Source organism: Giraffa tippelskirchi, chromosome 8 (assembly GCF_054371585.1).
Source record: "Giraffa tippelskirchi isolate mGirTip1 chromosome 8, T2T-mGirTip1v1.2.pri, whole genome shotgun sequence".
Classification (NCBI taxonomy): domain Eukaryota; kingdom Metazoa; phylum Chordata; class Mammalia; order Artiodactyla; family Giraffidae; genus Giraffa; species Giraffa tippelskirchi.
This window is the reverse complement of record NC_137282.1, coordinates 132,955,924-132,981,955: the sequence shown is the minus strand read 5'-3', so window position 1 is coordinate 132,981,955 and position 26,032 is coordinate 132,955,924. Positions and strand designations below refer to the sequence as shown.

At 53.5% G+C, this 26,032-nt stretch overlaps 2 protein-coding genes across 8 annotated transcripts; one reads left to right on the top strand and one right to left on the bottom strand.

Annotated features, from left to right (window-relative positions):
• The first annotated feature begins 3,865 nt into the window (after window positions 1–3,865).
• PEX6 (peroxisomal biogenesis factor 6) lies at window positions 3,866–17,411 on the top strand. 4 transcript variants are annotated; one of them, XR_014061843.1, is made up of 18 exons: window positions 3,866–4,840; window positions 6,515–6,678; window positions 7,146–7,229; window positions 11,436–11,538; window positions 11,805–11,938; window positions 12,569–12,680; window positions 13,347–13,555; window positions 14,125–14,320; window positions 14,515–14,591; window positions 14,733–14,865; window positions 14,966–15,171; window positions 15,308–15,369; window positions 15,575–15,683; window positions 15,981–16,097; window positions 16,213–16,290; window positions 16,451–16,590; window positions 16,786–17,252; window positions 17,339–17,411. XR_014061843.1 is itself a non-coding variant. In XM_081518714.1 (18 exons), exons 1-18 carry the CDS (start codon window positions 3,959–3,961, stop codon window positions 16,920–16,922), a joined length of 3,003 nt encoding a protein of 1,000 aa, XP_081374840.1. In that variant the 5' UTR covers window positions 3,866–3,958; the 3' UTR covers window positions 16,923–17,411. The 4 variants fall into 4 exon arrangements, 3 of the variants coding, with proteins under 3 accessions (XP_081374840.1, XP_081374842.1, XP_081374841.1); XM_081518714.1 differs by adding an exon at window positions 5,765–5,824 and having other exon boundaries at window positions 16,786–17,411; XM_081518716.1 differs by having other exon boundaries at window positions 3,866–4,576; window positions 16,786–17,411.
• Window positions 17,412–17,515: 104 nt separating this feature from the next.
• GNMT (glycine N-methyltransferase) lies at window positions 17,516–21,981 on the bottom strand. 4 transcript variants are annotated; one of them, XM_081518740.1, is made up of 7 exons: window positions 21,877–21,981; window positions 20,597–21,269; window positions 19,213–19,340; window positions 18,461–18,577; window positions 18,179–18,321; window positions 17,952–18,073; window positions 17,516–17,866 (listed from the first exon to the last, which is right to left on the bottom strand). In XM_081518740.1, the coding sequence occupies exons 2-7, from the start codon at window positions 20,857–20,859 to the stop codon at window positions 17,695–17,697; spliced, it is 945 nt and encodes a 314-aa protein (XP_081374866.1). In that variant the 5' UTR covers window positions 20,860–21,269; window positions 21,877–21,981; the 3' UTR covers window positions 17,516–17,694. The 4 variants fall into 4 exon arrangements, with proteins under 4 accessions (XP_081374866.1, XP_081374867.1, XP_081374868.1 ...); XM_081518741.1 differs by having other exon boundaries at window positions 20,597–20,897; XM_081518742.1 differs by having other exon boundaries at window positions 18,179–18,269; window positions 18,451–18,577; window positions 20,597–21,981.
• Window positions 21,982–26,032: the final 4,051 nt, after the last annotated feature.

The window sequence follows — 26,032 nt, the reverse complement described above, 5'->3', positions numbered from 1 at the left end:
GCCCGGGTCGAGCGGTGTCTGTGTTCCAATTGGCCCGAACTCTTACAAACCTGCCTGACAACCAGGCGCCGCCTTCTCCGATTGGTCGCTGGAAGCAAGCGGCTTCTTTTTTTTCTCATTGGAAAGGAAGAGTACAAACCGCCAGGGTTCGACTCCCAGAATTGGCTGAAGTGGGAGGTCCCGCCCTAAAGGGGGTCGAGCTTAGCGTGAGAGGCGGGGGTCAGGGGAAGCCCGGGCTTTGCACCGAGTGCCGCACTTCGGCGTCTGGTGTGCGTTGGCTTCGGCCATTCTTCGCAGCTCGTTCCGCTCTAAAGTGGCTCTCACTCTCTCCCCACTGCGGCTCCACCCAGTCCGAATTGAAGGAAAGAAACCCTAAAATGAAGGGTACCTTTCTTCATCAGGGTAACGTGACACTGATTGCCTAAGCAAAATTGGAGAGAGCTCCCAGGAGTCCTCAAGGGCCTGTTTCCTAGAGGAGGCTTGAGGATCAAAGGGGAAGCCTGGCAGGAAGGGACGGGGTGAAATGAGATGAGAATCCAGGATTTGTTCCAGCTTTGGGAATAGGATCCCCGTTCCTACTGCAGCTGTCCTAGGGTTGGGGAACCAGCTAGACACGAGCACTTGGGAACGCAGTGGACATGCTACTTCATTCTCGAGCGTCTCGAGAAATATATCCCTTACTCCCCCTAAGCCAGTGTCCTAAAGGATAAGATCGGTTCCTGCCCTCAAGGAGTTCACAGTATGGTGAAGTTCACAGCCCTATATAAACGTATTACACCAAACTAGAGGTGGCTGGAGGAACGTTTCAGAAAGTCAACTCCAGCAGCAGGTTGACTACATGAAGACACTGAGGAAGGCTCGAGAATAAGCCTGTGGTCCTTGCCCAGGAGAGCAGTGTTATAAGGCAGTATAGGCATGGAGAAGAAATGACAACATTGGGAAATGTGTAGAACTAACAGGATTTGGTGAGTAATCCGATTGCGAAATGAGGGAAAAGGAGGAGCTCAGGATGACTTCTGAAAGCCATCAGAGATGTGAGAGGAAACTGTCATAATGACAAAGGAAATATAAGAGGACTGGTCAGTAATGTCAAATTCCAAAGGTTGATCAAGATCAAACAGCATTTTAAAAAAAAGAGAGATCGAACAGCATCAGTGCTTCTCTGTGGTTAAAAATCCACCTGCTAATGCAGGGGACACAAGTATGATCCCTGGTCTGAGAAGATGCCACATGCCACAGGGCAACTAAGCCCACAACTACTGAGTCCACACTCTTAACGCCAGTGAGCTGGAACTACTGAAACCCACACCCTAGAGTCCATGCTCCACAGCTCCACAGCAAGAGAAGCCACCTCAATAAGCCTGCACACTCTCAACCAGAGAGTAGCCCCTACTTGCCACAACTAGAGAAAACCCAGGCAGCAGCAACCCAGCACAGCCAAAAATAAATAAATAAAATTATTTTAAAAAAGGTTACAGATGATCTTTGCAGGAAAGTTTCAGAAGAATGGAAAGAAGGTTATAGTGGGTTAAAGAGTAAGCAAAAGGTATGGAAGTAAAGGCAACAAATCTAGGCTGCTAGCTGTCTTACAGAAGCACTTATTTGACTTTCACTGACTAATGATGATTTCAAGGTAATGCAGAGTAGACGGCATGCTAACTATTATTTGCTCAGGGAAAAACCTGAGAGAAAAGCACATTTATCTGTGAATGGATATTTATATCTATATGGATGCCAACCCAGGCAGGATACCAGATATATTTACCCATTCGCAAGACCTCAAGGAACACCATAGCTTCCCTAATATTGTGTAAAGGAGGCATATTCTCTTTGGAATCACTCCACCATCCTCTTAGTCCTTGGGTCTTCTGAGAGACAGGGGACAGAACCCGATAACAGTTTCAAAGTGAAGTCACTCAATTGTGTCCAACTCTTTGTGACCCTATGGACTGTAGCCTGCCAGGCTCCACCGGTCCATGGGATTTTCCAGGCAAGAATACTGGAGTGGGTTGCCATTTCCTTTCTCCAGGGGATCTTCCTGATCCAGGGATCAAACCTGGGTCTCCCGCATTACAAGCAGACTCTTTATTGTCTGAGCTACCAGGAAAACCCCTAAGAAAGTGTGAAAGTGTTAGTCACTCAGTCATGTCTGACTCTATGCGACCCCATGAACTGTAGCCTGCCAGGCTCCTCTGTCCGTGAAATGAGAAGGTTCATCCTTGTGAATTCAGGTACCTAGTACATTCTTGAAAGTGAATGTAAAAGTCGCTTAGTTGAGTCTGAATCTTTGGGACCCCATAGACTATACAGTCCACGGAATTCTCCAGGCCAGAATACTGGAGTGGACAGCCTTTCCCTCCTCCAGGGGATCTTCCCAACTCAGGGATCGCACCCAGGTCTCCCACATTGCAGGTGGATTCTTTACCAGCTGAGCCACAAGGGAAGCTCAAGAATACTGAGTGGGTAGCCTATCCCTTCTCCAGAGGATCTTCCCAACCCAGGAATCAAACCAGGGTCTCCTGCATTGCAGGTGGATTCTTTACCAACTGAGCTATCAGGGAAGCATGCTGTTTTAAAGATGTACATCTCAGCAATTTCCAGTTTAGGACTAGAGCTACCTCCAGGAACTATAATCAAACATTAAATATATACATATATTTTCGTGTCTTTCTAGGGATAGAAATACCTTACAATATGTAAATCTTATATTCACCTCTCAGATTTTCAGGAAATTTTCAGAATGCAAAATGTACAAATTAGAAGACTGCCTCAAGATGAAGGAAAGGAGAAAGTTGGACAGGGAAGGCAAGGAAGAGAATGCAAGGTTCAGAAAGAGGAGATTGCCACCAACCAATCCATTGATTCTTTTTTGTTTTTGGTCACACTGAGCAGCTTGTGTGATCTTAGTTTCCTGGCCAGGGATCAAACCTGTGACCCCTACAATGGAAGCACTCAGTCCTAACCCCTGGACTGCCAGGGAATCCCCCAATCCATTGATTCTAAATGCAAGTAAACTGTTAATAACTGGAAGTGTGGCCAGCTAGTGTCCAGGTGTCTATACAGAGCAGTGGAGGTGGGGACAAGGAAGGACTGTTAAGTAACAGCCCAGATGGGAAACAAGCTGTTGGTCTGGTATTCATGACTGAAGCCTTGAATCTCTCTCTTCAGCCTGCTCTGCTGTCCACGCCTCTCTAGAGTGGAACTAGGAATGGATCTCCAGTCTACAAGGATTGGGGAGAGAGAGCATCTAGTTTTGGAGAGATGAGAAAGGGAAGCTGCTTTGTCTCTGTTTCAAGCTTGGTGGGAGTAGAATGAACAGGAGAATAAGCAGGACAAGAAACACTGGAACGTGGGCTTTGTGTAGGATGTGTTGGAATAGGTGTGGCAGTACCAAGCACCACAGGGCTACATGAATCCTTGCAGTAATTCAGCCAGCAGCCACTCCACATCCAAAAGCCTGTCTGAGACATATAACCCTACCACTCCCTCCTGCAACCTTCCCGCAAACCTCCAAACCTCTGTGTCTACACTTCCACGAGTGGATACCTTCCTAAACACTCCACCCACAGCTCCCAGCAGTGGGCCAAGTTTGGTCCGGGGCACAATGATCCTTCACTGATCATTCAATAAACTGTTGAGGACATGCCCATGGGGAGGTTAGTTGACAGACGTCACTCCCCAGGCAGGCGCGGAAAGTAAATCCCTGTACACACGCCTCACAAGCGGTGTGCGTAGACGACCCGACCACAGTGACTGTGTTACTGCCACCGAGGCACCGTTCGGATCGACCCAAGGCGCAGCTCACCCTCCTGGAGCACGCCCTTGCACCCGACGCTCCGCCCACTTCCCTAGGGCCGCCCCTGCCGGAAGCGGAAGCGGCGTGTGAGCCGTCTGGACGTCTAGCTCTCAGGCTCGGGAAGGCGCACTGCTTCGCTGTGCTCTTTGGTCTCCTGTCACCATGGCGCTGGCAGTCTTGCGAGTCCTGGAGCCTTTCCCGACCGAGACACCCCCTTTGGCGGTGCTGCTGCCGCCCGGGGGCCCGTGGCCTGCGGCAGGGCTGGGCCTAGTGCTGGCGCTGAGGCCTGCAGGGGAGAGCCCGGCAGGGCCGGCGCTGCTGGTGGCCGCCCTGGAGGGACCCGGCACGGGCACCGAAGAGCAGGGCCCGGGGCCCCCGCAGCTGCTGGTTAGCCGCGCGCTGCTGCAGCTCCTGGCTCTGGGCTCCGGGGCGTGGGTGCGGGCGCGGCCGGTGCGGCGGCCCCCGTCGCTGGGCTGGGCGCTGCTTGGCACCTCTTCTGGGCCCGGACTCGGACCGAGAGTCGGGCCGTTGCTGGTGCGGCGCGGAGAGACCCTGCCGCTGCCTGGACCGCGGGTGCTGGAGACGCGGCCGGCGTTGCAAGGGTTGCTGGGTCCAGGGACGCGACTAGCTGTGACTGAGCTCCGTGGGCGGGCCAAACTGGGTCCAGAGGCTGAGAACAGCAGCCGGCTCCCTCTCCCGCCGGTGGTGTCCTCCTTTGCGGCCTCTGGCACAGTCCGGCGACTAAGGGGAGTCCTGGGAGGGACTGGAGATGCACTGGGGGTGAGCCGGAGCTGTCTCCGCAGCCTCGGCCTCTTCCAGGGCGAATGGGTGTGGGTGACCCGGGCTGGAGAGTCATCGAACACTTCCCAGCCACATTTGGCCACAGTCCAAGTCCTAGAGCCTCGCTGGGATCTCTCTGAAAGACTGGGACCCGGCTCTGGGCAGCCGGGAGAGCCTCTCGCTGACGGACTGGCCCTCGTGCCTGCCACTCTGGCTTTTAATCTCGGCTGTGATCCCCTGGACGTGGGAGAGCTCAAAATCCAGGTAGGATACAGGACTGAGATCAGGAATGCTTCCTCTTTATCTCCTCTTCTTTGCCTTAACTGAATTGGAAGATGAGAGCTGTAAAATTTGGATCCTTTACTCCTTAGAGCTTGGACTTTTCCCTTAACACCTCTTAGCCTTATTTATCCATTCTCTACAATTAAAACATGTTGGTGCATGGGAAGGGCTTTCATTATTCGGATGAAAGGTGAGAATTACAGCCAAATTACCACCTGTAGTAACCAACTAAATCTAATCAGTTATTTGTTAAATTGTTGCAATGTATCCAGTATTGTGGGCTTCCCAGGTCGCCGGAAATCCACCTGCCAATGCAGGAGACGTAGGTTTGATCCCTGGGTCAGGAAGATGCCTTGGAGGAGGAAATGGCAACCTACTCCAGTATTCTTGCTTGTAAAATCCAATGGACAGAGGAGCCTGGTGGAAGTTGGATGTGAATGAGAACGCACGCACGCACATCCAGTATTGTATTGGATAGTATGGAAGATCATACTTCCATCTTTTGTTCATGCTGTCCTTGACTTCAAGTTCCTTCTTATTCTTTTAACCTCCTGCTCCTTCAAGGCCCTTCTACAGATGCCACTTCCTTCTTAAAGCCTTGCAAAATCTCACACCACAAATTTAACATCACTTCTTCCTATAGCATTTTGTACCTTTCAGAGAGCTTTTATTTTATAGTTTTGTTATGATCACGTACTCTATTTAATTCTCAATTGTATATTGTCCTTGAAGGGAAGGGCTTTTTATTATCCTTAGTGCTTGGTGTTTAATTTTAATATTAGATTAAATACATCCAAGAGGAGTTTTTGCTTTCTACCTTTAAGGAACTTACTTCAAGAAGATAATTGTGTTCAGGGGGACAAATATAGTCTACTGTTTAATTAAGCACCTGAATCTATGATTTAGGTCTACACTGACCAATACAAAAGCTGCGAGCCCCTGGGTGGTTCTTTAAATCAACTGAAAGTAAGTAAAGTAAAAAATTCAGTTGTTTGATTGCTTTAGTCACATGTTGAATGTTGAGTAGCCACAAGTAAATATAGAACGTTTCTATCACTGTAGAAAGTTATATTAGGTAATACTGGCATAGCCAGTTAGTGCTGTGGGACGTCAAGAAGAGATAAAAGATATGCATGAATGAGAGTCAGGTGTGGCTTTCCTTCTAAATGGAGGAAAAATACTGGAGAACTCAGACAGGAGCTCATTCACCTGACCCAGCCCTTTCAGCTTCAGGGAGATCATGTCCTTTAACTGGAACCCGAATTCAGTGTCCTCGCTAATATCCAATTAACATTTCCAGTGGCTGCCTGATGTCACTCAAATGACTTGTGGGAATTAAATGTCTTTATCATTTCACTGGCTCTGGTCCAGTATAAAGGTGTCACAGAATGGTTATCATCACTGAACTTTTTGGAGCTAGAGTCAGGAAAGTCAGAGTCAGAAGTCTCTTCCAGGTGCCCATTAGAAGGAGAGGTTTCTGTTTTCTAAGGGAGATGTAGGTCTTCAGCTCTACTCTCTTAGGTCTCCTGTTCCACAACCCTTGTGGTTATGGGAAGGATAAAGGATGGAAGTAGAAGAAGTGTTGGTTGCTAAGAGACTGGGCAGAGCCTGAGTCCTTGGGAGAAGGTTCTAAGGTGGTGGCTATTTCTCTCACAGAGGTATTTGGAGGGCTCCAGCACCCCTGAAGACAAAGGAAGCTGCTCAGTGCTGCCTGGGCCTCCATTTGCAAAAGAGTTACACATCGAAATTGTGTCGTCTCCTCACTACAGCACTAATGGAAACTATGACCTTGTCCTTTACCGGCACTTTCAGACACCCAGGTTAGCCACTTCCCCCTTGCAGGAGGTTAGCACTCCACCCTCAATGAACTCCCTCTATCCCAGGCCTGAGATTCAGATATCAGAGAGCCTCTGATTTTAAGAAGCCACAGTTTAAGGCAGTATGGTGGCTAGAAGCCTCCTGGTGTGTCAGATAGACAAGAGAAATCTGGGCCAGGAGGGTAAATCCAGACATTCTAGATTGAGAAACCACTTTGATTTGAGGAGGCCCCATAAAAAGCCAGGATCCTGCTTTGCCCCTCTCTCTGGTCTCTGATCCCCTCTCTGCCGTGTCCCAAAGCTCTTTCTGGGTCAGGCTTGTTCTCTGGACAACTGCTTGGGATCTCTGGGTGGGCAGTAGGCCCCTGAGAAACAGTCTGAAGGTTGAGGGGGTGGGGCATGTGGGGATATGTCAGATGCCTGCTATTAATTCCCATTGTGAGCTGACTAGGGCTACCACTGTGTTACAGGGCAGTCCAGGAAGGGGATGTCCTGTGTGTGCCAACAGTTGGGCAAGTAGAGATCCTGGAAGGAAGCCCAGAAAAACTGCCCAGGTATGGAGCTGCCTCCTCTCCTGCAGCTGGGATTCTTAACCCGCCTGCAGGAGTCCTCAAGTTGAATGGAATAATTCTGTGCATAAGAACATTTTGTTGTTGTCATGCATGTTTTTCGGGAGAGGAGGTACCTACTCTCTTCATGTTCTCAAATAGGCGTGTGACTGAAAAGAGAATTAAGAGCCACTGCCTACTGGCTTTGGGAGGTGTTTATCCTCAAACTGATTGGTGGTCCTAGGTATAGTAAAGCACTAAGGATGGTTTAATGGCCTAGTCCAAGGTGGGAGTCCTCACTTTCTTTTTTTTTTTTTGGCTGCACCTCGTGGCATGGGGAACTCCCCCAACCAGGAATTGAACTCACAGCCCCTACAGTGGAAGCTCAGAGTTTTAACCACTGAATCTCCAGGGAAGTCCCCCCTGCTTTCCATTCTTTTTAAAATAATTTTATTTGTTTATTTTCTTTTTTGGCTATGCTGGGTCTGCATTACTATGTGGACTTTTCTCGAGCTGTAGAAAGCGGGGGCTACTGTCAAGTTGTGGTGCACTAACTTCTCTTTGCAGCGGCTTCTCTTGTTGCAGAGCACACACTCTGGGGCATGCAGGCTTCAGTAGTTGTGGCTCCCCAGCTCTGGAGCATGGGCTCAATAGTTGTGCCACACGGGCTTAGTTGCTCCACGGCATATGGGATCTTCCCTCACTAGGGGTCAGATGCATGTCTCCTGCATTGGCAGGTGGATTGTTTGCTACTGAGCCACCGGGGAAGCCCTGCTTTCCATTCTCAACCAGTGTTGTTTGGGCCACACCTCCCGTACACTGAGCCGGAGGAGCCCAAGCACCATCATGATTTCTGCTCTAATGGATGGAGTGTGCACATGCTGCTCTTCAGTCTTGTCTCCCAAGACAGGAGAGGAAGGGATTTGCCCTTGAGAGGCCTGCTGTCTTTTCGTATCCTCAACAGAGAGTGAGAAAGAGAGCATAACTGAGCCAGGGACCCCAAACAAGGAGGCCAACCTTTCTCCTCCTCCTGTTGATTCTGACTGCAGACACTGCATATGAAATGGTAAGGCAAGGACTTCCCATGGTTAAGACTGCGCTCCCAATGCAGGGGGAGCAGGTTCGATCCCTGACGGGGGAACTAAGATCCCATATACCACACGGCGCAGCCAAAAAAAATTCAGAATTCAGAGACTGCTTGGCTTTATGTGAAGGGGGAAAATGTGTAGCTTCTTACCCCCAGATGGATTTCCTATAAGGATTTTTTAGAAGAAGAAGACACTAACCCAACTTTCCAGGAAATCCCAGTGAGGTGGTGGGACCCCCCTGCAGAAACGGGCACAAGAACCATCATGCCCAGGGTCTCAGGCCAAGCCAGCCTGGGTCCTCTGCTAAGAGAGCGGTGCCTTGTTTGGAGTATCTAATTCAGCTTTGGTCAACATTCAGAGCTTGGTTCTGGCCAGTGCTCAGTCTCTCCAATTTCAGGGCTGTGGTACCCAGAGGAGGGGCCTGGTGGTGCCATGTGTAATTCCATTTAGTGCTCCAGGGTGCTTCTTTGAGCTTTCCCATCAAATTTACAACTGGAGCCTGGTAGAGAATGCCCGGCTGCTCTCCACCACTTCCCACTTCTGTTTTCCATCTTGTGTGTGTGTGTGCTCAGTCGTGTCCAGCTCTTGGTGACCCCGTGGACTGTAGCCCACCAGGCTCCTCTGTCCATGGAATTTTCCAGGCAAGAATACTGGAGTAGGTTGCCATGTCCTGCTCCAGGGGATTTCCTGACCCAAGGATTGAACCCATGTGTCTTGTATCTCCTGCATTGGCAGGCGAATTCTTTACCACTCTGCCACCTGGGAAGTCCATCTTAAATAGAGCAACTGTCTATGAGCTAGCTCTCTGTAGGAAAGCTGCAGAATGCCCACCTTTTGTACTTTGAAAGGAAAACAGGCACTCGACCCTCCCGAGACAGACCAGCAAGCCAGTCCTGTTTCTGGACCTCCACCATACTGGCCCCTTGGAGACCTGCGTCCCTCCTCTGGGTGCTGAGCACATAGTTCTTACCTCTGGGTGGGTTTGGAAAAACAGGGCCGGGTGGGCAGATGGGTCCAAGGACAGAGATGAGTGCTGTACCCCCTACTCCCTGGACTTGGTAAGAGGCTCCCTGGATGGAGGCTCCCCTGATCCCTGGCACGGAAGTCCACGGCGGGTGATGCAGCCCGTCTGTACTCTCCTGTGCTCCACCTCCCACACCAGGGTGGGGGCGGGGATCGAGCTCCACTGTCTGCCGTCTGGCTCTCAGGAACGCAACCACGTGTTTCCCAGCAGTGTCCAGATATGTTCAGAGGTCTGGCCCACCTCACTAAGGTAGCTCATCCACTCTCCATGGACCGAAAGTGGGGGCGGGGGGGGTTGGGAGGGGAGAGGTGGGCATGTCTCCCTGCCCCAGTGCTCTTCCTCCTTGGATTCCACTGGCTGCCAGCTGCATCTGACTGAGGTGGTTCAGCCTGATTGAGAGTCTAGGTTGTAGACCCACCCATCACTTATTTATGGGCTTCCCTGGTGTTTCAGACAGTAGAGAATCTGCCTGCAATGCGTGAGAGCCAGGTTCGATTCCTGGGTTGGGAAGATCCCTTGGAGATGGGAATGGCAACCCACTCCAGTATTGCTGCCTGGAGACTCCCATGGACAGAGGAGCCTGGCGAGCTACAGTCAGTGGGGTCTCAATGAGTCAGACATGCCTGAGCAACTAACACCACACTTATTTCTAATGAATGGCAGTAGGACAGGAATTCCCTGGTAGTCCAGTGGTAAAGACTCAGTGTTTTCAGTGCCAGGGCTGGGTTCAATCCTTGGTTGGGGAACTAAAACGCCACCAACCACACGGTGCAGCCAACCAAACAAACAGAAAAAACCAGTGGGACAGCTTTCCTTATGTTGCAGTTCTTATCACAATCAGTGCCTCTGGTGGCAGTTCCTAACCTAGTATGCCTCCCCTTCCACCTGAAGGCGTTCCCACCCCCACCCATCTCTGCTGCCAGAGGGAGCAGCTGTGTGACTGTGGGACACTGAGCAAAGGAATTTGTACCCCAGTTAGACCTGAAAGAGGCCCAGGCTCTGCCGTTGCCGTGCTGCCTGAGGATTAAAGACGGGAGTAGTTCCTCTCTGTATCTGGAAAACTGAACTAGTAATTGCTGTCTGCTACCCTCGCCCCCCTCGTAGGTTGAGTAAGGCTAGCTCACTCTAATACTACCCAGTGACTGCACAGCCCTCGTTATGGCTGGAAGCTTTTGAAAAATAAAAATCCCTGAGCCCCACCCCAGACCTATTAGAGCAGAATGAGGGTGAGGCTAGACCCTGTGCAGTCTTTTTTTTTTCCCTCCAAAGAAAGGAAAATGTTAATTGTAAAATTCAGATATAATTCACATACCATAAAATTCGCACTTCTAAAGTATGTAATTCAGTGACTTTTAGTATATTCAAGGCTGTGCCATCAGCATCACTAATTCCAAAACATTTTCCTCACCCCAGAAAGCAACCCCCACCCACTAGCAGTCACTCCTCATTCCCTCCTTCCCTCCGCTTCTGGCAACCACTAATCTAGTGAATGGAATCACAGTATGTGAGAGATGTTGATGTTTTTTCTTTAAAGTTTTCACAGATAATTCTAATGTACAGCCAAAATAGAGAATCGTTAATCACTAAATGTCATTATGAAGGAAATCTGCTTGCAATTAGATCTTGTGGGTGACTGAGTAAGAGCTGAAGGACTCTTTCTTTTGAGGTTTTAGGTGGCCTTGGTGGGTACATTTTTTTTTTTTTGGTGGGTGCATATTTGAGGGAGAGTCTGCGTTCTAAAGCTAGTGAAAACGGTCAGATGGTCACTGCTTGGTGCGGCAGTGGCTTCTCTCATCGGAGTGAGTAGGCAAGAGAAACACACCCTCAGGTGATATTGGTATGAGGGGTGCCGAGGACCGTCACAGCTCCTGCTCTCAATGTGTGTATGACCCCGTCAGAGAGACAAAGAGGACCACCTGCTTTCCTTTACCACCGCATCCCCTGGTTCCTCTCCACCTCCGCCACATCTGGGGGGCATTTCTTTGCGCTGCTCTTCCATTTGTCCCTGCCGCGGACCTCTGATTGAGACAGCACCTTGCCCTTAAGGAGGGGTGGATATGGGCTCTGGATCTGGGGTTCATTGGGCCTCTTTCCTTGCAGGTGGCAAGAGATGTTTTTTAAAGTGAAGAAAACAGTTGGGGAGGCTCCAGATGGGCAAGCCAGAGCCTACTTAGCCGACACCACCCATACCTCCTTGTACTTGGTGAGGCCCTGGTGGTGGGGGTTGACCTGGGGAAAGGAGCAGAAAGAACTTCTAGAGAACAAACTTGTGGCTGCCAAGGGGGAAGGAGTTGGGGAAGGCATGGAGTGGGAGTTTGGGATTAGTAGATGCAAACTTTTATATACGTGTATAACTGAATCACTATGCCGTACGGTAGAAAGTAACACCACATTGTAAATCAACCGTATTTCAATAAAGTAAATTAAAAAGAACTTCTAGAAACTAAAGCTTCCTCCCACCTTTCACAGGTGGGTTCTACCCTGAGCCTCGTTCCAAGGCTTCCTTCAGGGGACTCCACTCCCTGGAGCAGCTTGTCTCCTCCAGGCCTGGAGGCCTTAGTGACCGAGCTCTGTGCCGCCCTGAAGCCTCGCCTCCAGCCAGGGTGAGTGAGGAGGCTGCAGCTTCGGTGTGAGAGAAGCCTGCCTGGAGCATCCCTGGAGGAGCAGCAGGCCAGACAAGCAGTGCCTGATGCCCTGGCCATGGTGGGATTGGGTGGGCCTCCCTCCAACCATCGGGCCCAGGCCACTAGCCCATGTCCCGCCCGTAAGCAAATTTCCAGACTTCTTTTCTGGAGTAACCTCTGCCCTCCAAGGTCAGCTGTGGAGGGAGACTCTCCACCAGGGTCATTTGTCTCTGAGGCTGCCCTTCCCTTGGGGAGCCCACTAGTCATCCCAACCTTCACCACCTGGGCCCTGAAAGACAAGGTCCTCATACCACTGGCCCACATGTAGCCACAGACCCCTCTCTAATTCCCTCCATACAATCCAGAGCAGACAGAACAGCCAAGGCTTCACTGTTGACAAAAAGAATTTAGTCTGCTGGATATGCCCCAGGCCCCTGCCAGAATTCCATTGGTGGTATGGGAAAGATGGCCTCAACATGTAGTGACGGCCCTGGCAGGGAGGGGTGCCTCAAGGAGAGTATCTGCTTTCTGGACCCAAGGGGGCCTGTGTCACTGGGGACTCCCTTCTGGGCAGGATGGAGGAAGCAAATGTCTGTTCTCTGGTTGCAGGGGTGCCCTGCTGACAGGGACTGGCAGTGTCCTTCTACGGGGCCCCCCGGGCAGTGGGAAGACCACCGCAGTCGCTGCCGCCTGCAGCCGCCTTGGGCTCCACTTATTGAAGGTGAGGGTCCCTGGAGAGTAGACCCCAACTCCATGTCCTCCGCAGCCCAGATTCTCCCTCTCCCCTCTGACCACTAGCTGGGCTCTACCACTTCAGCCCATTGGGCCAGTGGATCAGGCATAGTCCCGTGATGCTGAGCTACTGAGAGATGCTCTCAAGAAGGAGGACACTCTGGGACTTCCTTGGTGGTCCAGTGGTTAAGAATCTGTCTGCCAATGAAGGGCACACAAGTTTGATCCCTGATGCAGGAAGATCCCACATGCTGCAGAGCAACTCAGCCCGTGCGCCACAACTACTGAAACCCACGTGCCCTAGAGCCCGTGCTCTGCAACAAGAGAAGCCACCGCAATGGGAAGCCTGCGTGCTGCAACTAGAGAGTAGCCCCCACTTGCTGCAAAGTAAGCCCATGCACAGCAAGGAAGACCCAGTGCAGCCAAAAATAAGATTAATTATTTTAAAAAGAGGACACCGCCAAGGTTTTGGTGGGCCGTCCAGGGAATGTGGTTAGGGAAAAGAACAGTTAGGGCTTGGCCAGTGTTATGTTCCTCCCCCATCCCCACCCTCCTAAAAGGCGGCTTGCACCTCCTGACCCCTCCCCCCATTCTCCTGCCCTGTTCATGTCTGCCCCTTCCCTTGCTCACAGGCCCATTGGGACCCCCTCCCTAGGTGCCCTGCTCCAGCCTCTGTGCAGACAGTAGCGGTGCTGTGGAGACAAAACTGCAGGCCACTTTCTCCCGGGCCCAGTGCTGCCGGCCTGTGGTTCTTTTGCTGACAGCCGTGGACCTGCTGGGGCGGGACCGTGATGGGCTAGGCGAGGACACCCGGGTGGTGGCCACACTGCGTCACCTCCTCCTGGATGAAGACCCGCTCTCCAGGTAGCATCCAGCACTGAGCGGGGAAAGTAGTGGGGCCCAGCCCTCTCCCCCACCCCCTCAGTGGCTTCTCAGACATCCCACCTGGCTGCTCTCCAGGCAGCCCTGAGCTGAGGGGGTGGGAATGCCCAGAGGGAGGAGGGTGCGGGCCCTGCTATTTCTTATATGTGCTTAGTTGCTCTTTCGTGTCCAACTCTGCGACTCCATGGACTGTAGCCCACCAGGCTCCTCTGTCGATGGGATTTCCCAGGCAGGAATACTGGAGTGGGTTGCCATTCCCTTCTCCAGGGGATCTTCCCAACCCAGGGATTGCACCCGGGTCTCTTGCATTGTAGGCAGATTCTTTACTGACTAAGCCATGGGCTGTTTCTTGGGGAATGCTAAAGCACAGCCTCTGCCCTCATTGAGCTCCCTTTGTGTGGCGAGATGCCCGATCTGGGAGGCTTTGGGGCTCCCACCTCCCTCTCCCATCCCTGCCCCCCAGCCACCCTCCTGCACCAGCCTCGGGACAAGGCTGCACTCAGGAGCTGCTGGCCGCCTTCCCTCCCTCAATACCCACTCCCTGTCCGCAGCTGCCCTCCCCTGATGGTCGTGGCCACCACCAGCCGGGCCCAGGACCTGCCTGCAGATGTGCAAACGGCATTTCCTCATGAGCTGGAGGTGCCCGTGCTGGCGGAGGCGCAGCGGCTCAGCATCCTCCGGGCCCTCACTGCCCACCTCCCCCTGGGCCAAGAGGTGAACCTGGCACAGCTGGCGCGGCGGTGTGCGGTGAGTACCCCGACGGGGTGCTGGCTTCCCCATACTCTCTGTTGGGGGGCAGTCCTGCTGCCACGTAAGTGAGGGTAGAAAACTTGAGGCTTCAGTGCTGGGCCTTTGCACCAGCCAGGGACTGCCCCTCCCCTTTTCTCAAGGGTGCCTGCCTGCTGTGCCCTGCTCATGTGTCCTCTCCTGTGCTTCCCCAGGGCTTTGTGGTGGGGGATCTCTACGCCCTTTTGACCCACAGCAGCCGGGCAGCCTGCACCAGGATTAAGAACTCAGGGTAAGGAAGCTGGGCGCAGGCAGGGCAAGAGGCAGTCTGGGCGGGCAGGGGCTGGAGAGGAAGGGAGGAAGGTGAGGGCCCCGGTGGGAAGGAGGCCTCGGGGCTGGTCCTTCACAGGCCTCCCTGGGTTTCTCTTTGCAGCTGGGCCGGCGGCTTGAGTGAGGAGGATGAGGGGGAGCTGTGTGCAGCAGGCTTCCCTCTCCTGGCTGAGGACTTCGGGCAGGCGCTGGAGCAGCTGCAGGCCGCTCACTCCCAAGCCGTCGGAGCCCCCAGGGTAGACACTCGAGGCCTGTGGGGGTGGGACCGGAGCACCCTCCACCGACTGGAGCACCCTCCACCAGCCGGTGCCCAGCCACGCCTTTCCCATCTCCTAGATCCCCTCAGTATCCTGGCACGATGTGGGCGGGCTGCAAGAGGTGAAGAAGGAGATTCTGGAGACGATTCAGCTTCCTCTGGAGCACCCTGAGCTGCTCAGCCTAGGCCTGAGGCGCTCCGGCCTTCTGCTGCACGGTCCCCCTGGCACGGGCAAGACCCTCCTGGCCAAGGCGGTGGCCACAGAGTGCAGCCTCACCTTCCTCAGGTGCCGACCGGGCTTGGCCGGGAGGGCGGGTGAACTGGGGGCTACAGCTGGCTGGGGAGCAGGAAGGGGGTGGCCAGGAGGTCAGTTCTGTGGTTCTGTGTCTGAAGAGTCTCACCCTCTCCTACCCCTCCCTCAGCGTGAAAGGGCCTGAGCTCATCAACATGTATGTGGGCCAAAGCGAGGAGAATGTACGGGAAGGTGAGTGAGTGGGGGTGGAGGGAGAGCCCTTGGGCTGCTGGCCGTCACCAGTAGTCTTCCTCTCCCCGGGTCAGGTTCCTGCCTGGAGGGGCCTCTGCCTGAAGTGCTAGTGATCAGCTGTCAACCTGGGTTGCCCTCCCCATCTCCTGACATCTAACCCCCACCCCGCCGGGCTTCCCCATCCTATGGGCCCCTCTCTCCTCAGTGTTTGCCCGGGCCAGGGCCGCAGCACCGTGCATCATCTTCTTTGATGAACTGGACTCCTTGGCCCCAAATCGGGGGCGAAGTGGAGACTCTGGAGGTGTGATGGACAGGTGGGGGTCTGAGCCAGGACTCTGGGGTCCAAGATGGAGGGATGTGAGACAGGTTGTACTAGTATTTGCCGCCCAAAGGGTTCCTGCCCTTCTGGTTCTTTGATCATGTAGCAGAAGCTAAAAGGGGCCATGGAACTGGGTGTGGGGCTTTGAGGAGACGGAGGCCAGGGTGGGAGGGTCCACAGGCCACGACCGGGCAGGGGGCCCTGTGGAGACAGCCTGCAGAGGGGCACCCCATGGAGGGGAGAGGGTGAGGATGTACCGCGCACCCTCTCGCTTTCACTCCCTCCTTTGCAGGGTGGTGTCTCAGCTCCTGGCCGAGCTGGACGGGCTTCACAGCACCCAGGATGTGTTTGTGATCGGAGCCACCAACAGACCAGACCTGCTGGACCCCGCCCTCCTGCGGCCCGGCAGGTGTGCGCCCCATCCCTCTCACCTCCACCAGGCCCCTCTGGGCTTGTCCCTCGACCCGTCTCTGCCTCTCCACCCTCATGGCCGGGCTCCCTGACACCCACCTATCTCCCTAAAGGTTTGACAAGCTGGTGTTTGTTGGGGTGAACGAGGACCGTGCCTCCCAGCTCCGTGTTCTGAGTGCCATCACACGCAAGTATGCCCCATTAGAGGGAGACCCCCCTCGTCCCCAGGGGCTTGGGCCTTGGGATGGTTAGGAGATGAGTGCAAAGTCCACAATAAGCTGGTCAAGGATGCCTTCTGATGGAGTCAGGGAAGCCAAGTAAGACTCTTTCTTTCCTGTATCCCTATAATAGGTTCAGGCTGGAGCCCTCTGTGAGCCTGGTGGACGTCCTAGACCACTGCCCGCCCCAGCTGACGGGCGCGGATCTCTATTCCCTATGCTCCGACGCCATGACAGCCGCCGTCAAACGCCGAGTTCGGGACCTGGAGGAAGGTGAGCCGCTCCCCCGGCCCAGAGGTCAACTAGAAACCTAGTGGGCGCCAGGCCTGGTTCTGGATTTCAGAGGAGGGTCTGTTGACCCTTGGGGGACTCCAGGCAAGAAGGTGCCTACCCAGGGTGCTCCCCTGCTCGGGCAGAGACCACAGCCTCCGTGCCCCAGCTATCCTCACCTCCCCTTGTCACCCCCAGGCCTGGAGCCCGGGAGCTCGGCCTTGCTGCTCACCATGGAGGACCTGCTTCAGGCCGCTGCCCGGCTGCAGCCCTCAGTCAGCGAGCACGAGCTGCTCCGATACAAGCGCGTCCAACGAAAGTTTGCCGCCTGCTAGGAGCCCCCTGCTGCCTGGGACCTGCCCATGGGCTCACGGAGACCTGAGAGACCAAAAGTCGCCACCCGCCCACCTGAACGCTGCCTACCTCCAGGCGACCCCCTGGGTGCTAAGTGCCATGGGAGCCCCAGGAGAGCTCAGGACGCACCCTCTTTGGACCTGTCCGCCCTCCAGGCCAGCTCCAACCCTCAGGCCCCTCTGCTCAGGAGGAGGGGTCAGGTCCTGAGGGAAGCCCCGGTGGGAAGCGTGGAAGTCACTCAGTCACGTCCGACTCTTTGCGACCCCATGGACTGTAGCCTGCCAGGCTCCTCTGTCCATGGAATTCTCCAGGCAAGAATACTGGAGTGGGAAGCCGTTCCCTTCTCCAGGGGATCTTCCCAACCCAGGGTTCAAAACCCAAATCTTCCGCATTGCAGGCGGATTCTTCACCAGCTGAGCCACCGGAGAAGCCCCATCTGGGGCTGAAAATAAAGTGTATGCTGCCCCCTGCTGGAGTTGCGGTCTGAAAGGTCGGTGTGGGGATGAGCAGGGCTGTGGAGGCGCAAACCCCCAGAGCCTCATCCTTCTGACATGAACACAAGGGGAACAGGACCTGGAAAGGCACAGACTGTATTGTTCAGCCTTCCGTCCTCCTGACCCAGTGGCAGTCTGCCCCTCCCCACACCCCCAGGATCCACACAGCGGGGTCACACTCGGTGTGGAGCCACCGGTCCCCTCCTCCCCAGACAGAGCCTGGCAGCACCGGGGCAGAGGGTGGGAGCCGAGGCCTCACTCAGGCCGTCTTCTTGAGCACGTGGATGAAATAGCAGGGGATGTAGGCCTGGCCCGGCTTGTAAGGTTTGAAGTCGCCCAGGACGCTGTGCTGGCACTTGCCCTCGAAGGCTGTTCGAAGCAACTCCGTAAAGGATGCCAGACAGTGAGGGTAGTAGGAGAGCCGGAACTTACTGCAACAGAGCCCCGACCCCGCCATGAGGACTGGTGGTCTCGGCACCCTCCCCCACCCCCAGCCCCGCCTCGCCAAGTCGGTACCTCAGGCCAGGAGAACCACTCTGGCTGGTCCCCGGCACCTGCACCGTGTAATCCAGGGTCACCATGTGGGCCTTGTTGTTCACGGTCAGCACTGACGTCGTGATGTCCTTGGTCAGGTCACTCTGCAGGCAGTGTTGCCAGCTGTGTCAACCTCTGCAACTACCACGAGGCCGGGACCCCAGGACCACACCTCCCGCCCTGGGCCTGCCCTCCCCAGGGGGCCCCACCTTATAGTAGATGTTTTTTCCTGGGGGTGCGCACCCTGTGCTGAGGATGTGGTCGTAGTTGCGATGGTCAATAACCAGCACGCCCCCCGACCTCACCATGCTCGCGATGTTCCTCAGGGCCAGCCGGTGCTCGCTCTGGTCCCCTGAACCAGGCAGGGACAGAGAGGCTGCGTCTGCTCAGGGCCCCAGCGCCAGTCTCCCTCCCGTCTTTCTCCTCCCCAGGGGTCTGGAAAGGGTATAGTTCAAAGCAGGTTCCACTCCCAAGGCCACACCCTCTCTCACCTTTGCAGTCTGGCAAGTGGGCAAAACTGTTTCCAAGGCAGATGACAGCATCGAAGCCACCCCCTGGTGGTTGGAGCACGTCTTTGTCCAGAGTCATCCAGTTAGCTTCTTCAATGACTGGGGGCCAGGGAGAGGAAGAGCCTCAGGGTGGCACCCACCTCCACCAAGGGCAGTCCTGCCTCAGTTTCCCCTTCAAGACACACACAGGGACTCCCCATCCGGTCAGGGGGAGGGGATCATTATGGACATGGAGGGTGAAGGGGATGAGGTGTCCAGGGAGGAAACCATGGTTGGGAAGGAGGGCTCTGTGCTCATGGGTTTTTATTTTGGGGGACAGCACACTGCCCACTGTCCAGGACAAGCCCACTGTCCAAGATGGGCTTCCCTGGTGGCTCAGTCGGTAAAAAAAAAAAAAATCTGCCTGCAATGCGGGAGACCTGGGTTCAATCCCAGGGTTGGGAAGATCCCCTGGAGAAGGGAACTGCTACCCACTCCAGTATCCTGGCCTGGAGAATTCCATGGACTGTATAGTCCATGGGGTCGCAAACAGTCGAACACAACTGAGCAACTTTCACAGGACACTATAAACATAGTTAAAACTAGCCCCTCATTCTCAGTACCTCATTCTGGTGTGTAAGCCTCCCTTTTCAGGGAAATGACAGTGATTTCCTCCTTTGTGGAAAACAACTCCCCACCACAGTTAATAAAGGAGCAGAGAGAACTGAGGACGCCTGGCTGGACCACCCACGTACCCCACTTGTCAAAGGCAGGGTCGTGCCTCCTGCTCCAGCGCTCCTTGAGAGCATACTTCAGCATCTTGTCACTGGCATCCACGCTTGTCACGGTGAAGCCCTCTTCCACCAGCATGATGGAGTCCACCCTGGGCAGGACCAGGAATGACAGAGAGGGGCAGTCAGGGAGGCCTGGAAAGGCAAACAGGAGGAGGCCCTGTGTGGGACACTCTTATCTCCTCCAGTCTTCAGAGTCCACTCCTCTGTTTCCTGTCCCCAGGCTCTCTCCGCTGACCTCAAGTGATCTGGCAAATCTGTTTCTTATCACCCGGTGGTAACTTTTTCTTTTTTGTTTTTCAGCACCAAGTCAGGTATTATACAAATGTGCGTTAATCCCTGTTGCAGTCCAGGGGCTTCCCTGGTGGTTCAGTGGATAAGATTCTGCACTCCTAGTGCAGGGCGCCCAGGTTGGATCCCTGATAGGGAAACTTAAGATCTCACATACTGCAGCGAGAGAAGTCTGTGCCCCACAATGAAGACTTGGTACAGCAAAAATAAGTAATTAAAAAAAAAATCCTCATGGCAATCCAGTAAGGTAGGTGGTGTTATCCCTATTTGAGAGATGGGGCAAACGGAAGCTCCTGCAAGTTAAGTAACTTGCGCACAGGAGGTGGTGTAGCATGGTGGGCTTTTTTCTTTCTGTTTTTGGCAGTCCAATGAGGCTTGCAGGATCTCAGTTCCCCCACCAGCTATTGAACCCGGGCCCTGGGCAGTGAAACCTCAGAATCCTAACCACTAGGCCACCAGGGAACTGCCAGATGGTGGTTCAGAGCACAAGCCAGACCTTAGCCAACCAGGGTCCACATCTTCGTTCCACCTTTACCTCTCTGAGGCCAAATTTCTGCAGCCGTAAATAGCTATCACTACTTACCTCATGGGGTTTTGTAAGGATTTAAAAAACTGATGTCAGAAACACCTGGCACAGTGCTTTGGCGGAGGCACACCACGTTGAACAAGTGTTAAGTGTGAACGCTGCCGCTGGAGCCAGATTCAACCTTATGTGAGGCTGGCCCCAAAACCCGGTCCTTGGGCCGCCGCCCTGGCGAACCCGCCTTCCCCATCCGCTGTGCCCACACCCTCGCTCTCATCCTGGCTCTCTTCGGCCCCGTCCTGCCCGTTCTGCCTGGGCAAACACTCATTCCCCGCCCTGGCGTCGCGCCCCAGCCCCGGCTCCCGGGTCGGCGGAGGAGGCTGCCCCGACGTGCCCGCCCGTGGTCCTGCGGCCCGGCTGCCCAGGCCAAGCCGACCCCCATCTGCTCGGTTCCCCGGGTTCCCGCTCACCCGGGTCCCCTGTCCGCCCTCCGCTCACGCTCACTGCGGTCCCTGGGGCCCCGCCCGCGCTCACCCGGTGCCGCAGGCCACGTCGAGCACCCGCTGGCAGCCGTGCTGGCGCAGCAGCCCGAGCAGCCAGGCCTTGTACTCCGCGGTGCGGCTGCAGGTGTCCCCGATGTAGAGCTGCCACACGCGCGCCGCCTCTCCGTCCGCGTACTGGTCCGGAAGCCCTTCAGCCGCCACCCCCAGGGAGCGGGTCCGGTACACACTGTCCACCATCCTGCGACGCGCTTGGCTCCGCCGCCGCCGCCGCCGCCACCGGCTCCAGCTCCCCATTTATAATGCGGCCCCTGCTAGAGCGCCGGCCGCCCCACCTGCCCAATGGTAGGTGAGCGCGTGGGCACGCCCCTGCCGGGCGCTTGGCCCGGGGCCGCGGGGAGGGCGCGGCCTGGCAGTCCTGGACGAGCCGTTCCCGCCTGCCTGAAGATCCGGCCCTCCGGACCATCCTTCGGCGGGAAAGGACCCTCCCAAGGCCCCGGCCCACTCAACCCAGGTCTCTGGAGGGCCGGGGAGGCGGGGCAGGAAAAGGGCAGCAGTGAGAATGCCCGCTCCAACCCAACCCCAGGCTGGAAAGAAACTTGAGTCCGCAGAGAAGAGCGCCCAGGGCTGAACCGTTTGTAGCAGAGGAGGAAAAGGTATTAGCATATCTAAAGAAGGACTGTCCAGCTGAAGGAGGGGCTGGTCAGCTAGGGAAAGAAGGAAGGGGGATAATGCTGGCTCGGCCATTCAAGTCCAGGAGCGGTTCTGGCCCAATTCCACCCAGCTGGGGGCAGGTGCTCCTCTATCCAGTAGGTGAGGCATCAAGCCTTTTCTTGAAATGCCTCAGATGCAGTCTGGTTCAAATTCCTCTCCAACCACGCGCCCTTCTAAAGACCAACTGCTTTCCACGGAGGTGCCCACAGAGTGGGAAGTCCAGGGTCAGGGCTAGGAGTGTCCAGTGCTCTTGCTATCACATTGTTCATTGTCATTTCATAAATTGGTCTTTTGCCTTGATTAGTGTACATCCACCCTTCCTTCCCAAAGCAGAAGGTCTCTTCCTGGGACAAGACCCTGCACTGAGGTGGATGGTACCCAGAAAAATGATGCTACCCAGGGAACCCCAAGAGAGTAAGAACAGCCTTCCCCACCTGTCTTTGTTCTGGCTTCAGAAAGAGCCAGGATGGGGCTTCTAACGCTAGTGATTAAGAATCCACCTTGCAATGCAAGGGACACTGGTTCAATGTCTGATCTGGGAAGACCCCACATGCCTCAGGGCAACTAAGCCCCTGGACCACAACTACTGAGCCCACTTACCTAGAGCCTGTGTTCCGCAGTAAGGGAAGCCGCCACTATGAGAAGCTCACGCACCACAACGAGAGAGCAGCCAACACACAGCAAGGAAGTAAAGAGCCAAGATATGGAATTTAGAACAAAGGACCCTCCAATCCCCTCCCACTTTTACCATCTATAGAATCCTGGAGCTGGAGGAACCCCAAAGATATGTAATCATTCTTACCTTTCAATAGAAAATATTAGCACACAAAGGACCTCAGATGGGCCTGCCCATTCCCAGGTAGTGGAGTCTTGTGCTCACCCTACACTACAGATAGGTCTTTGGCCACATGCTTAAAAAGCCATTGTACTGAGGAGTTTATAATGGGATTTTTTTTTAAAATAATATGAATGCTGATAATAAATTTGGATTTTAAAAATATATATAGTTTCTTTTTTTATTAAAAAATTATAGCTTCTAAATGTACTTTTCATTTCAAAGATAAGACTTTTGTTCTGAAGTTAGTAATTATTTGATTTCTTTCTCATTCAGAAGCATTAAAAAAAAAGTCAAGATCACAGTACGTATAAAATCTCATGGACCTCTTTTCTTTCTTTTTACTTTTAACTATCAAAAGCATACTTTCTTCTCCTGACCATAAATTACCTGGCATTGAGCATCATTTTTGGCTACACCGAGAGGAGGTGCTGTGACTTGTTTAATCACTCCCTGAGTTGTGAACATTTAAAATGCACCCATAATTTTTCAAAAGAGTGAACATGTAGATGGTTATGATGGAATCATTTTCCAAATGGAATTTTTCTATTGATACTGTCACCCAAAACAAATGTTTGTTTCAACACTTCTCTACATGAAGATATTATTCATGGATATCTCACTGGGTAGAAAATTGTATCTAATTGTTGTAATCTTCTTTAATTACCACCAAAATGTACCAAGTAATTGCAGTCCTTCATTGCTAAATTATTTGTCCATGTCCTCTGCCCACTGAAATATATCAAAACTGCCTTTTATTTTACTTGGTTAGTCACTGTGAATGTTAGATAACCCAAATCTGAGGCCCTAGGCAGAGGACGGTAAAGTCATAGAATATAAATCAATTTATAGGTTGACTCAACTGAAAATAAGAGTGGTTCACAGGCTTAGTTTCTCCACAGCATATGGGATCTTCCCAGATCAGGAATCTAACCTGTCTCCCCTGCATATGCAGGCGGATTCTTTACCACTGAGCCACCAGGGAAGCCCCCAAGCTGCCTTTAAGCTGTACACACAACTGTAAGTTTTGAACAGGGAGAAAGACTTGAAGGTTAATTCACTTTTAACTGCATGTCCAGCCTTAAACTCTGAAAACATAAATAGACTACTGGTCAGCAACTGGTCTGCCTTCTGGAGAGCCAGGTAAGGGGAGGAGGGTGGACGAGCCAACCAGCTGTGGCTGCAAAGCTCTATGTCAGAGGCTACATCACAGGACACTGAAGCCATTCTTTCTGGGTTCATAACCTGGCTGGCTCACTTCCTAAACGTGTGGTCTGGGCAAGTTATTTGACCTTTCTGTGCTCCACTCATTCAACAGATATTTAAGTAGCTACTCTGGGAATTCCCCGGTGGTCCAGTGGTTAGGACTCTGAGCTTTCACTGCCAAGGGCTTGGGTTTGATCCCTGGTGGAGGAACTAAGATCCCATGAGCCCTGCAGTGCGGCAGGGAGCTGGGGGGAAGCAGCTACTCTGTGCCAGGGGCTGTATTAATCACTGGGGATCGAGCAGTGAACAAAGTAGACCAAAATCCCTATTCTTTCTGTAGAATGTGTGGAGGAGGTGGTAATAGTGTTTTGTGATCTTTGTGCTGGTTGATTTTGGTATTCAGTTCATAAAAATTCATGGAACTGTACGTTTATGATATATGTACTTTGTGTATTTTATTATTCTTTAATAATGTGTTTAAAACTCCATGTCCTTGTGTAGATCACAGCTGTATTAAATGAGTTAATTATGTAAAAGCATGTAGAGGGATGCTTGCCACGATAATATTCATTCAAAAAACAGTGGCTACTATATTATTATTGTTCCAGTGAAATTCCTTAATAGCACAAACCAGGCCATCAGGGGATGGTCCAGAGGGATTCTGCTGGCTCTGCAGCTAGGATTAGTACACAGAGTCCTTCCTTAAACCAGTTAGGCATGGACTGTGCATCTGTCAGGAAAAAAATGTGCTTTTCTTTCAGGATCAAAGAATAAGAAGAGGAATTTTGTTTGTACTTGTGAACTAAAGTGATTTAGGGTTGCTCTGACATGTGGACAAGCTGTGAACTGCACAAAGTTTCTGCATTTATGGGGTTTCCACTTAAACTCCAAACCTCAGGGGCTTGTCTATTTATCATATTCTGGCAGGAATTCTGGCAGTCAAGTGTCTTATTCTAACAAAACTTTTATTAAAACAACTGTCTGACAGAGGGGAGTCAAAGGTGTGAAAAGCACCGCTAAATTGCAAAAAGATGTTGCAGGGAAACACCACCCAGGGACTTGGAAATAAAGAGAGGAACCTGCCTCCTAGGAGCTGTGCCTTCAAACAAATACACAGGGGCCCTGATGCAGCCACTTCTGAGCCGACAGAGCCCCAACCCCTGTGACTTGACTGTTGCTGAACTTGAACAAACTGGACTTGTGGCTAGTCCATTAGTCTTTGAGGTTCTGGATGACGGAAGTCAATAGAGAGACATCCTCTCTGGGGTGCTGACAATTCATGTTTCTGAGAACAAGACTTCCTTCCAGTGTGGCTTCATTGAGGTCCCGGCCCCTCTTAACATCCAAATTTCTCCCGGTGAAGTGGGTTCCAGCTGACCTCCTCCTAAGAGCCATGCCAACTCCTAGATCTCCAGACTGACAAGTCTGAGCAGCACCCAGACATCTGTCTGGCTGACAAGCATCCAAGTGACTCTCGGGTACACGTGAGGGTAGAAGACACCATTCTGATTGGATTTCTACCAAGGGGACTGAGATCAGGTTCACTTGAGCTCAGCCAATCCCTCACCTTATGGAGCGAAGGGGTGTGGGACAGCGGGAGGCTATAGTCAAGCTCAGAAAGGCTGGTATGTGCGGTGGGGAAAGGGAAAGGAAAACCTGGGAAGTGGAGCCTGCTCTTTCTTTCCTGGGCTGGGCCAGGGAGAAGCTGCCTGCTGGGGTGGGTGGGTGGGTGGAGAGCTAGAGTGTGCAACATGCCTGGCCTTGTGGGGACCGGGGGCGGGGGTGTGGGGTGCGGGTGAGGGCGCTCATCCTCCAGCAGCCACAGGTCAAAGAGCAGAGCAGTCACCACGCTGCCCTTCCTCCGGTGCGGGCCTAGGCCTGGGATTTGTCTCATCCTATTCACAGGACAACGAAGCTCTCGGGACAGAATTAAGCCAAGCACTGAAGAGCTGTGGAATAGTGACAGGGAGAGTCAGAGACTGGCCACCAAAATGTAGACAGTCCAGGGGGCTGCAAATGGTTCCCTAGACCTGAGTTCCAATGCCTGACCCCTCCCCAGTCATCTCCTGTGCTCAGAACAGAGTCCATGATGGGACCAGAGTCTAGAGTGGCTTCTCTGCCCACAGCCCCTCCAACACGGGGACGGTCTGCACTGCAGTCAGTGAGGCGGGCACTAGACCACCAAGAATCATCCTCTCAGGGCCTGTTCCAAGCCTCATGACTCCAGGCAGCAGCAGCTTCCAGTCTGCTCCACTCTCTGTGGCCTGGTTGTCCCCAGCCCTGGGGAGGGGACACCAGAGCATTTTTGCCAGAAGCTGGAGTCTGGGGCACCTGTAGGGTTAAAGCACGGACTACCCGCAACCGTCACCACTATTGCTTCTGACGCCACCACCGATCTCTGCTTTCAGGACAGACCGGGAGGTGCCTCCCACCCCTTCTCCTCGGAGGCCAGCCTTGCTGTTCGTCTCCTGCTCCCAGAGAACATGGTGTAACCAGTGTTGTTGGGGGCTTGGCTGTCCTCCCCTCTGGGTTCCTGGCACAAGAGCTAGCAAGTGCGGAGTGGTCAGGTGTGGTCATCAGGGAACAAGGGTCAAGACCAAGAGGCCAGAAGCCAAGAGGCAGGACGTGGAGAGGAGGGGCTGGGGCTGGTGGGGTCACCGTGCACACTTTACACAACTAACGGGAAGGCCTTGGGGGGGAGAGGGGAGGCGGGAG

What these genes read in the sequence shown, in the direction of transcription:
- PEX6 (XM_081518714.1), top strand. Translation starts at nt 3,959, where the DNA reads ATGGCGCTGGCAGTCTTGCGAGTCCTGGAGCCTTTCCCGACCGAGACA. An exon ending in AGCTGGCGCGGCGGTGTGCG is followed by an intron (nt 14,321 to 14,514) that starts GTGAGTACCCCG and finishes GTGCTTCCCCAG; the next exon opens with GGCTTTGTGGTGGGGGATCT. An exon ending in AAGCCGTCGGAGCCCCCAGG is followed by an intron (nt 14,866 to 14,965) that starts GTAGACACTCGA and finishes CCCATCTCCTAG; the next exon opens with ATCCCCTCAGTATCCTGGCA.
- GNMT (XM_081518739.1), bottom strand. Translation starts at nt 20,859, where the DNA reads ATGGGGAGCTGGAGCCGGTGGCGGCGGCGGCGGCGGCGGAGCCAAGCG. An exon ending in GACGTGGCCTGCGGCACCGG is followed by an intron (nt 19,341 to 20,596) that starts GTGAGCGCGGGC and finishes GGTCCTGCCCAG; the next exon opens with GGTGGACTCCATCATGCTGG. An exon ending in AGTGGTTCTCCTGGCCTGAG is followed by an intron (nt 17,867 to 17,951) that starts GTACCGACTTGG and finishes GCTCTGTTGCAG; the next exon opens with TAAGTTCCGGCTCTCCTACT.